This window comes from Danio aesculapii, chromosome 14, assembly GCF_903798145.1.
Source record: "Danio aesculapii chromosome 14, fDanAes4.1, whole genome shotgun sequence".
Classification (NCBI taxonomy): Eukaryota; Metazoa; Chordata; class Actinopteri; order Cypriniformes; family Danionidae; genus Danio; species Danio aesculapii.
The window spans coordinates 416,063-428,872 of NC_079448.1; the positions used below are offsets into that span (position 1 = coordinate 416,063).

At 37.2% G+C, this 12,810-nt stretch overlaps 1 protein-coding gene across 1 annotated transcript; it reads right to left on the reverse strand.

Annotated features, from left to right (window-relative positions):
• Positions 1-6,944: 6,944 nt before the first annotated feature.
• On the reverse strand, positions 6,945-8,519 carry nkx3-2 (NK3 homeobox 2). The gene is made up of 2 exons (XM_056472262.1): positions 8,047-8,519; positions 6,945-7,838 (listed from the first exon to the last, which is right to left on the reverse strand). The coding sequence occupies exons 1-2, from the start codon at positions 8,354-8,356 to the stop codon at positions 7,411-7,413; spliced, it is 738 nt and encodes a 245-aa protein (XP_056328237.1). The 5' UTR covers positions 8,357-8,519; the 3' UTR covers positions 6,945-7,410.
• Positions 8,520-12,810: the final 4,291 nt, after the last annotated feature.

Here is a 12,810-nt window from a genome sequence, read left to right on the forward strand (position 1 = left end):
ATCTAATCTCTTAAAGAACTGCAGCTTTTGCTAAAATCACACACACACACACACACACACACACACACACACACACACACACACACACACACACACACACACACACACACACACACACACACGCACACACACACGCACACACACACATACACACACACACACCAAATCTAGATCTATAACAGACACATAATTGTTAAATATTTGAATGATCTTTTTTTTGTAGAAGATTCTTGAACCTCAGATCACATCAATATATAAACTAATGTAGTGTGTTTGAGCTAAAGTACTATCATCTGTTGTGGTGATTCTACAGTGGCTATGGTAACACAACAACTATAGTAATATAAAAAATCCAAATATACTGTAGTTTTGTAACTATACTCCACACTTTACTGTAAAAAATAAAGTATACCACAGTATTTATTACAGTTTATCAGTTCACTATAATTAATACAGTATGGTACAGCATTCATCAACAAAGAATTATAGATACTACATATTGTTTAATACACTTTACCATAGTATGGTTCAAAAAACACTATTTATATAAATATATTTATTATACATTTATATAAATGATTTACTACTAAAGGTAGTTTGAACAAGCTGAAATACTATAAATTAAATTAATAGACTTATAAATACTGAATAAAGCTAAAATATTTTACAATTTTTTTTTTAAATTGTTTGGCTTTAAATGCATAAATTAAATCAATTTAATTTTAATAAGAAACTTCAGTTAAACTGACTTTGGAAAATATCAAGTCTTTAGAACTTAAAAGCTAAAATTGGAACTTAATTAACCAGTATAATTTAGAATAATGTATTATATATAATAATAATATATTCCTTACTATTAATTTAAAATATTCTGTCAGGGTCTATGTTAAGGTCAGGGTTATAATATTTACTAAAACACGATGCATGGTTAAAGAAAGAAAGAAAGAAAGAAAGAAAGAAAGAAAGAAAGAAAGAAAGAAAGAACACAAATATTTCGGTTATTTTATTCCAATGTTGAGTCAAATTTGATTAAGTTTGGGTAATTCTTTCAATTAAATTACACTTTTAACCCAACGTTGGGTTAAAAACAACCCAGCATTTAAAGTGCGGTTAAAAGAAAGAATGAAAGAAAGAAAAAAAGAAAGAGAACCCTAACACTGCCATCTGCATCTGTATTATGATCTTGGCCTAAGTTAAACACTGTTGGGTGTGCCGGTGTCATATGGTGAACACACACACACACACACACACACATTATTTTATTATTTTATTAATAATATTTATTTATTAAACTGTCAATTAATAAACCGACAATTCCAAACAAGCAAACAAACAAAAAACTGTCAATTCAAAACAAACAAACTGTTAATTTCAAACTGATAAACTGTCAATTTTAAACAAATAAACGGTCTTTTTCAAACAAATAAACCGTCAATTCAAAACGAATAAACCGTCAAATTCAAACAAAAGAACAATTCAAAACAAAAAACGGTCAATTCTAAACAAACAAACTTTCAATTCCATACAAGTGTGTATAAATAAAAATGTTTCCAAGTGTGGTTTGAGGATCTTTTCTCAGCAGATTCCTCCACCCCAGATAGCCTATCAGATATCAGGGTGCGAGTTTCTATTTCATCCTTTATTTGAGCGTGAATTTGGCGAAAACGCGCAGCCCGTGACCTGATATCAGACAATAACAAACCCGCAGGAGGAGCGCGCGTGTCGGACGCTAAATCCTCAGTAAACTCAGTTTCTAATATCAGATCCTCTGAGAAGAAGCTCACAGACGCAGATTCAGCAGCTCAATCACTGCAGGAAAAATAAACCCAGAGAGTCCAGCGTTCAGAGAGCAACCAGAAGCAAATATAGAGCTGCTAAAAGAGGAATTTTCGTCAAAGACATGGAGAGGTCTGACCTAATGGAGCTCTAGGGATCTCCAGGCTGACATAAATCATCCGACATTGAAGAGACTGGGAGACTCACGACTGACTGCGGAACTTTCCGTAATACTGTATAAAAATGAGAGAGCCTCGCAGAAGCTTATTCATTACAATACCTCTTATTTTACTGTAGGCCTCTATCTAAGACCGTTTTATTCAGGATAAAATCACAGTTGTGACCAAAATAAATAAATAAAAACACTTACCGGACTCTGACAGTTAGGTGATGCAGACCTCAAGCAGAGTCGTTTAGACATAGCCTTATAATATAAACAAGAATAAAAATAGTAATAATAATATAAAATATTAAAATAAGTGTGCAATATGGGATCGGCTTCAGATGAAGCGTCCAGCCAAATGAACAAAGGCAAATGATTTATCAATAGGCCATTTATTTATTGTCGCATGTAACCTGCAATAAAGTCTAATGAACATCTTATTTGCCAGCAATTTACAGTATTTATCTAGATCTAATCTGAGCATTAACATATCTTTTAAAAGTCTTTATTCTTCTTAATTCTTTATTACAATCACGCAGAACAAAATATCCCATCACCGACAAGGAGAATAATTCCATCTACACTTTTATAAATGCTGTGTTGTATTGACCCAACGCTGGATTAAATATGGACAACCCAACATTTGTGTAATTTAAATTTACCCAACGCTTGATTTGTACACATTTGACAAAACGTTGATTTAATACAACCCAGCATTTAGAGTAAATCAAACAATGATTATTTTGCTATGTGTGTGTTGTTTTATTTCTACACTCTATATAAATGTTGAGTTATTCCCACCTAAAATTTGAAAAGTATGGACAAACCCAAATGTTGTTGTAAATTTGGTCTTCTAAATTTAATTAAAAACTCACCCAGCTAGCTGTGGGAATTGTGCATAATTTACCCAAACCTAGGTTCGAATAAACCAGCATTATTAGTTTATATTACATTAAAGTTTAGGATATAATAATAACAACTACAAATGTATATTGTTTTAAATTAGGCCGATTATTCGGCAACTTTTCCATTACATTCAAGTTCAGAAAAAAACACCATATGCATAATAAGGGTTTGTGATTCATATCTATATTAAATTATATTTAAAAACGAGGAAAATTGAAAAGGATCTTTCCGACAAGTTGGAGTGTAATTGGACGTGATAATTAGACATGATAATTAGACGTGATGCTGTGACATGCTAACTGCTGGAGGCGTGAGGTTAAACACGCGCGAGCACCTGCTAAGCATTTCCACGCGCAAAACATCTGCTTCACATCACACACACACACACACACACACGTCCACGGAGCTCCTTCACGGCCACTCGGTCAGCCATTATGATGAACGGATGGCGGATTCACGACGAGCAAACAGCGCGACACAACACAAACATGTGCGGTCTATAACGGCCAGTTAGCAGGTAAATTATCGTCTCGCAGGTGGACGATTCTGCTCCGATTCGATGAAGTGACTGAAATGCCAATTTTCTTTCATTAAACGTGAAACTTGATCTAGAACAACAACTGGCTCATGTCTCTGCGCGGGAAAATGATTGCCCTGATTACGCGCCATTATGTGTGACAGGCGCGCTCTATTAGCGTGTATAAAGAAATTGTCCTTGACGTCCAAAATTTGACCAAAAATATACAGGCATTGACGGGATAGTAAAAAAGCACTTATGTACTGGGAAACTGCGAGGGCTTGTTAAAGTTGCAAATCCTGTCAAAACACTGACGAGTGGAGCGACACGCGGGAAACACTGAACATGTCATTACACGACACGCAACCACACTAATAATACGTCAAAAACACAGAGAAAGCTTTCAGATCCAGTTTTTCAGGGATTTACATTTTACCGTCAATCGATTATTTCTGCAATAGATGATCAGGTGCTAATCGTGTCTTATTTTAAATTGAGTAACTGTAATGAACAGAGATAATTGTGTAAATCTCTAATGAAAATGCATGAAGCCCAAGAAGGATGTTGAGTGAACCAGGGAGTCGCTGAAGCTTTATTTTGTGTCATTATTTCAATGCCAAAAGCGTTTTGAGTGGCAAAATGAAGCCCCATCTGTGAATGATTTCCAGATCAGCTCGAGCTCGGCCCGTTTGTGTTTGAGACTAAAGCTTAAGGCCCTGCTCTCTGCTTTTCGGTTTTTTCTCGGTCATTACACAGAATTTCCCGGAAAGTTGAACCGTCGGACTCGCTGCATTTATGCTGAAGAATGTAAAGCCTCGTGCTCTTCCCTGGATGCATCTCTCCCAGCACATGCACGAGAAATCACTTCAAAACATAGACTATAGATTTAAGGACTGTAAACGCACTGGCTCATGATAATACAAAACAGAGACACGCAAAAAGGAAAAGAGGAATGCACGTGAATTATTCAATCGGGTTTATATTCTGAAACTGATGCCATCTCTCGATGAATATTCATAAGAATCATAACCTCTTGTTGTTTTTTGATATTATTGCGAAATATTCCTCTCATTTCCAATCATGCATGACATGTTTCATTTTAATCTGAGGACTCTCCACCTGAAAACTGATCAAAACCCAAACGGGTTTAATTCTACTGAACATTCGCCATTTATAATGAAGAATTTAATATGAATTATTTATATGAAATACAATAAATATAGTCTAATTCAAGCTTTATCAAACTTTCTTTTCAGATAGCGCAACTTCAGCTCTGTAAACAATGCTGGCTTCCACACAATCAACATGAAGGAGTTAAGTAGACTTATTAGTTTTTATATGTGAGTGGATTAAACATAAAACAATTAAGCTGCTCCTTAAATAAGTATAGTTTGAACAAACAGCACACGACATTTTCTAAAAGACGGGAATGGCGCTGAACAGAGGAAAGCACCACTTAAATATGCCTTTTAAGCACAACACGTGCTTTAAAGTAATAATTTATTAAGTCATTTAATTTCAAACTGTGTGCACTGATAAACAAATGTTGGCTTAAACACAATTCCTTCATGTCTTCCCAACGCAAATCGATTACTTTGTTTTTACAATTTTAAGTTGTTTGAACACAAAACAATGAAGCAATCCTAAAAACAAAAGAATTGTGTTGTTTCGGCTCATTTTAAATAAGTAGTTTGAGCACACAGCAAACTTATTTTAGAGAGAATTGTTCCTTAATCCAGAAAGGTATCTCAGTCAGTTTAAAGGGATTTTAGCATGTCTTTATACATTCAGAAATAAAGGAACAGCATCAGAAGCTCTCACTAGTAGCAAAAGACACATATCGATACCTAAAGGTTACATGTTGGTATAAATTACCTAAATCTTTTAAATGGTACACTAATGTACCTTTCAGATATTAATAGTTTACATTTAGGCTGCTTTATTTTGGGCCTTTTAAAAAGATACATTTACAGCGCAAATTCTGGCCCAAAAACAGAGAATAAATAATAATATATCTGAAAAAATAATGTTTAACAGTCCTCTACAGAATCAGATCTTTACCAAGTGAAAGCAAATGATGCAGTGAAGTGTGTATTAGCCTGTCATAAACACAGAGAATCACATTACTACAAACCATCTTAATTACTGTTAGTAATGCACTTTATTTTAGGTTTTAATAATAATATTTTGTTTCTCCTTCATTGTATTTTATATCTTATATTAATCTTTTCTCTTTTATTTGTTTATCAAAATTGTAACTGTGTGTTTTGATTATTCTTTTCTGTTTGCACATTTTTATTATCACTTTACGATTTAATAATTGATTATGTGGTTTGAAATTATTTGGTAATACTTGACAAGCCATGCCTGCCAATAAGGCTCTATTGAATTGAATATGAGAGAGAGAGAGAGTGAGAGAGAGAGAGAGAGAGAGAGAGAGAGAGAGAGAGAGCTGAACTCGATCATCTCCACCTGCTCCTGAACGCTTCTCTCTGTAGATCAAACTTAGTTTTAAAGAAGATAAATCGAGTCTTTATTCATTTTCAGCTTCAATGCAATAAACTCCAGCAAGCCCAGCGCTGGTTTTCATCCTATATTTACTTACATCAATTAAAACGCTTTCTTCTAATCACTTAAAGGGATAAACCAGGGATAGAGTGATCCAAACCTGACAAATAAATCATCGTTTACATCCTTCATCCGTCAAAAACCTGTTAGAGTTAGGTTCTGTTATTTTGAAGAGTGTTGGAAATGTGCAGCACATTAGTTTATACTGTGGTCAGTGGATTTACCTTCTATTGTGTTCAACAGAAAAGGGAAACTCCTGAACACTTAAAGATGAGTGAATTATAAGTGTTTATTTTTGGGGGGTGAGTTATCTCTTTACTAGTGAAATAAATAAATCATTATGTCATAATAACTACAGTAGATGGACCAAGCGAAAATAAACTATGCATCTCTCTGCCCTATCTATACATACAGCTGTGATTGAAATTAAAATGATACACTCATATACAAACAGATTTAAATTACTGATCATTCTTATATTATTAATTGAGCGCAGATTATCGAGAGGTGTAGATCTGACCGCGCAGCCGCACATACATAAACCTTAAGTCACAAACCCAAAATATTGATTATTATAATGATTTTAGACGTAAAACTGACGATTTTATAGTTTTTGCTTTATTTTTTAATAAATAATTATTATGAATTGCAGTTCAATGTGTTTTTCACGCAGGTTTGATATATAATAAAAGAGCGAAACGGAATGCGTATTTATAATTTCAGACACATGCATTCATCTTTAATAAACACAAGGCAGATTTCCGAGAATAACACAAGCATGACCAGCTTCGATCGCAGACTAATGCTTCATGTTTTCCCTGTAAAACAGCAGGTAAAGCCCGAGTCTCTGCTTAAATAAATGTGCATTTGTCTCTGCCGTTTGGTGTCGAACTCGCACTAATATGATTGAATCTTTAGCTCCTGTAATGACTCCAGTGGGCTCATGACACGGGTCATTAACTTCAGGGATTCAGAGAAATGGCATCTCATAAAAACATGAGAAACACGACTGAATTATTCTTCATACCTTTTAATGTTTCACTTCTTTTGCATTAAACAGAACACGATACACTAATGCGAAAACAAGTACATGTCTAGTAAACGCTTGAGTCTCATTGATCAAGTCCAGCAAATGTTCGATATGTTGGATTGTGGAGGGGGAAAGTGCCAGTCTTACCGTTTATACCTTAAACCCGAACGGCAGTAACGAGATCAAGTGCTGTTGTGTTTTCCAACCAGAAGAACGAACATTTAGCTAAAACACGACCCGAAATGACACATTTCCACACAACCTGAAATAAAATCCTACTAGAGTTAAACAGGAGCAGATCACCAGTCCTTGAAGATAAAGAGAGTCTGTTCCGGCCTAACTGTGAAGCCGGTTTCATTGAATAACATCTCCCGGTTTTGGTTCCTCGCTCGGCGGGTTCGGTAAACGAAAGTCATTCGCGTAATAAATATGGGTCGGAGAGTCCCGGTGTCACTGGTTTCCAGAGCAGGCGGAGGACAGGCTCCAGGCGGGCAGGCAGTACGTGTACGGGTAATAATAGGAGGGCTGAAGCGAAAGAAGCGGCGGTCGCAGCAGCTCCCCGGGGCTGTACTGCCGTCGGTCGTCCCGGACCAGCACCTTCACCGCCACTTTCTTCGCCGCCGGGGCTGTCGCCAGCAGATCGGCGGCCATCTGACGTCGCTTGGTTTTGTACCGTCGATTCTGGAACCAGATCTTGACCTGCGTCTCGGTGAGTTTGAGGGAGGCCGCGAGGTCTGCACGCTCCGGTCCGGAGAGATAACGCTGGTGGTTGAAGCGGCGCTCGAGCTCGAACACCTGCGCGTGGGAGAACGCGGCCCGGGAGCGCTTCTTCCGCTGCTTCGGCGCATCGCCGCTCTTCTCCTCGGCCGTGTTACAGTCTGGAGAAACACCACAAACGCGTTCAGAACATGCTCTTTAAACTAAACTCTGAGTATAAAGTTTCTCCGATAGGCTTTTCAAATGCACTTGGAGGTTTTCTGGAACGCTTCCCTTCAGACGCGCTCAACTAGTGAACATCTGGAGCTCAGAGCTCTCCAAACACGAGTAAAACTCTTAAACAGATGAAGCTTTGAGTTGTGTACTCACCGGACACGCAGTCGCTCAGGCCCTTTGCCGCGGATTCCTGATCCGTCTCGTCCGCTAAATCTGCGTCTTTTTCTGGCTTTGCGTCCATTTGCGCTTTAGCGTCGTTGTCCTCGCTCAGCCCGGAGTCGGAATCGTAGTTTTTATGCTCCGTTTCGTCGCTCTGCTCCGGTGCGTCCATTTCATCGAATATTTTCCAGCACGCGCTCTTTGAGAAACACACATCCAGCTCGTTGAGGTGGCGAGACTCCTCTTTTCGGTTCAGGATGGCTTGAATAGAGAAGGGCACCAGAGAGTTACTGCGCACAGCCATGTCGAGCAGCACTAGTCAGACTGGGTCTCGGAGCATTGGGGTTATGATTACGCGGTCCATCGAGCTCCGTGGCCGCACTTCGGTCGCATCGCGCCGCGCGTAAAGGGAGTTTTGGTGGATGAGCATCCACGTCGCCAGAGCGCGAGTGTGAGTGAAAACACAGCTCTACTATACACTTCACCTGTGGCTGAAACTGACCCATAACACCCTCCCATTGGCGGAGCGCACAGCGGCGGCGCGCGCTCATTGGCGGATGGGAAACTTCCACATATTTACAGGAGCATGTCAGAACACCCAGAACGCAGAAACCTTTAACCCTTAAACACCCGCGGAGAGAGGAGCAGACATCAGTGACCCTCTTAAATGACAGTGACTGGCAGATGAGAACAGATGACCTGTAACCGCATCACCATCACCATCATCATCATCATCGACCTGCGCGCGCGTCACCGCACTGACGGGTTCGTGCACGCGGATAACTAAACCCCTCACTCTCAGTAACATCACATTAATACAGAATATTTTATGTGTGCTTTTGTTCTGGTCGGCGGTTCAGGAGGATTTACAGCACCTGATGTGAGTAGCTCAATTCTTTTTAGAGTAAATTCAGGAGAAGTCGCTCGGAGATTCTTTAATTTGCCAGTCAGTCGTGGAGCCTGTTTTATTAATCATTCGTTCAACAGACTGATCCAGAACGCGTATTTCTCAAGCGACCTGGTCTGTGTGGCATTCTCAAATAACAATAAGCCAGATAATTAAAGTGTATATTACAATAAAAACTCATTTCAATTCCCACCTTCGTATTTTGAACATTTGTGTTGCTGTTTTAATTGTTAATGTGTTCCAAACTTTACATTTTTGAGGCTAAATTTAGAATTCAACTTCTAAATAAATGCAAATATAGCAAAATATGAATTATAGAATAGGTAGGAGACGCGTAACATTCTGTCTTAATTTCTTATTAACACGAATTCTTAAGTTTTTATTACGCTAATAACATAATAATAATAATTAAGCCTAATAATAACAATTAATATTAGCATATTATTATTATTAATAAACAACAACCACAACAAAAACTCATTCGTATGTTACCTTCATTCCTATAGTCGATGCAGCTGTTTTCGGCTGACTGTCCTCAAATGCACTGCAGAAATACGGCAGTGTCCCTATCATTTAATTAATTTATTATTTAATTATTGCTTAAAACAAAAAGTTTAAACTGTTTATTCATAACTGAAATTATTTACTAAATCACGCGGGTTTAGCGTTGACGAGACACTATTACAAAGCTTGATATTATTATTATTAGACTACGTGATGTAATAGCCTATACTGTCTTTTTAGCGCAGAATTAATTTATTGTGTCGTTCCAGTACATGCCTAAAATACATCTCTAAAATACATCCCTAAAATAAAAAGCGCACATGATTCTCTGTGTACTTCTGACATAAACGCGATCATGAAGGGTTTTTCTCCAGTTTTGTTTAATCAGGGGTTGTAGGCTGATGTACATTTTGTAAGTATTTTGTACATTTATTTTTCTGTTTTGACCCTTTGGTAAAACAAATGTACAAAATACTTAATGCACACAAATCATGGCTGATTTGAACGGTCCAAAATACAATTAAATCATAAACATAAACGAAAAAATAAGTATAATAAGCATTTGACATTTAATAGCGTCGTATAGACATAGTATTTAATTTCGCTGGGTTAGGCATGTATTAAATATTTACACACTTTACATCAATTGAAGCATTCAACTGGACACACACACACACACACACACACACACACACATATATATATATATTATTTTGAGCGTTTTCTTCACCATAAGAGGAAAATAGGCTATTTTTATGCGAACCAAATATTTTACATGGCACATTCATTTGATTGTGAAAATTATGAATAAATGCATGCATATATTATAGCTATAAACATAACAGCAGAGGCAACTTAAAAGGATAGTTCACTCAAACATGAACCCTGTCATAGTTTATTCACTTTTTCCTTGTTTTGAACCTTTATGAGTTTCTTTCATCTGTTAAACACAAAAGGAGATATTTTGAAGAATGTTGTAAACCTGCAATCGTTGACTTCCGTATTTGTTTTTTCTACTATAAAAATCAATTACAGGTTTTCAGCTTTATTCACAATCTCTTATAGAAGAAATAAACTCATAAAGGTCTGGAAACACTCGACGGAGAGTAAATAATGAGCCCCTTTAACTCCAGCGCGCGCCTCTCTCTCCATCTAGCGGCGGTCATGCGCGTTTTTCTGTCTGTCTGATGATATATCCTGATTTAGCGCGATATATATATGCTGTTACCTCCTAAAGAATACACCGAGCAATTTAGTGTTTAATAGACGTCTAATAGGAATTGTGCGGAACCCAAAGTTTTTAATTAATAATGAGGTACAAATATCATCTAAAATAAAGATAACAGCTCGGATTAACAACAATCACTAACAAGTGTGCGCTTATGCGTTTGTAGACTTTCGGGAATATCCTCACTGGGGAAAATGATTCATGAATTACAGTAAAACTGAATGTTTAGCTTCGCCCTGATCTGTGGTCAGTATTAATAATGTGCTTTAACAGCAGCTGACAGACAGAGGACATTAATGGAGGAATGGCGTGACTCGGAGGACAGCACATCTCATGCCATATTCGAGCCAGTATGAAAGCCCTTCTTTCTCTTCTGGAGCCAAATGAAAGTGGTGTGCGGGAATTTAAAGCCCATCTAGGCCAGATACGCAGGACTGGCCCCTCATTGACTCTGACAGACAGGGGCCCGAGAAGGGATACAGCTGCTGCCGGATGTTAACGATAATTATTTAGATTATTACAACAATACAATTACTGTACAACAATAATGACTGTTTTTACATTACTGTGAGGGGTAAACGTTAACACTATACGTTTTAATGGGTAATAATATATTAGATAATAAATAAGTATCGTTATAATTGCTGTTTTAACATTGCTGTGAGGGGTTGGGGTATCGGGTTAGACGTCAATAAAATACAATTTTGTGTGTGTGTGTGTGTGTAATGTTAGCTGTCGTCTATTTATTAATATTTGTTTTATATGTGAGTGCGGCTGGGGTCGACCGCGCCATTAAATAAAACTAATTAGGCCTATTGTTATTAATCTATTTGGAGACACATTGGTTTATTTCTGCAGGGTTTAGCTATGTTCAATAAAAATATACATACAGAGTCAATCGACACATCAACCTTACATTAATGCTGAATACTGTCTTTATTTTGTGTAGGCTGTGTTTTACCTGCTTCAGTCGCCTTTTTGCCATATCAATAAGGCACTAAAACAGAAATGATGGGATCACACGATGGTCTTTTGAGTTGAAGAGAAAACCGAAGGAAAAAAAAGACGACACACACACTATTAATCGATGAATATCGTCTTGCGGAATCATTTTTTATTTTGCCGCCTATACTTTGACGTCAATAAAAAACATTTATCCATAAGCATGTTTTTACTGTTTTGTTTAACTCTTAATTTTTAAGACGATTTTTAAGCTACTTAAAAAAACGTTAGGATCTTGAACATGACAGCCTACCAGCAAACACACAACGTTCCCAGGACGTTCTTATTTAGTTCCCAAATAAATAACCAAACGGGAACCAAATAGGAACGTTAGAGGATGGTTATGTGTTTGCTGGGCGTATAATGAACATCGTCTTGTTGATACAAAATAAAGTTTGGTAAAAAGAAGTCTAATTTTATTTATTGAGGAAAATAACACAAATGATAAAGTCGATATTAGGAGGTCAGTGTCAGGTAAGCGAGTATATATGAGAGAGATTGATTTAGACTGGATGCTGTCATTCTGTATAAGCGGATTTCTTCACTGTGAAGACATACATTTAGAGTTTAAACTGACCTGAAGGAAATAACTGAACGGAACATCTAGAAGATCATATTCAACCTCATATAGTGGGATAAATGAGCAGGTCTGTCTTAAAACACACACAGCTGTTTCCTGCTTCGCCAGATTAAAATGTCCAGCATTAAATGAGCGACGGAATAATCTATTCTTAGACGAGACACTGAAATACACTCAAAGTCTCTCTCACACACTCACTTTAATGCGGTGAATGTGTCGCAGAGCAACTGTTTAAATAAACAATTCACGTCCATGTAAGTACAATAGTTATAAATGGATAAAATATACAAGATGATTAGGGTGCAGATATATTTACCGCTGCTCAGAGGAATCCCGCCATTTTGATAAATGGAGATCAGGAGTTTCGCGGGCAAATTTTAACGGACATTACGCTACAAAATGGTTGCGTAAACAATGAACAAATATAGAATTAATATGTCTTCAGTATGAGCAGTGCAACAAGAAAACGTGTTCTTTGTGAATGATCCAATGTTAAATATTTTTAAATAATACAATAAACCCCTGAATAAATGCAAC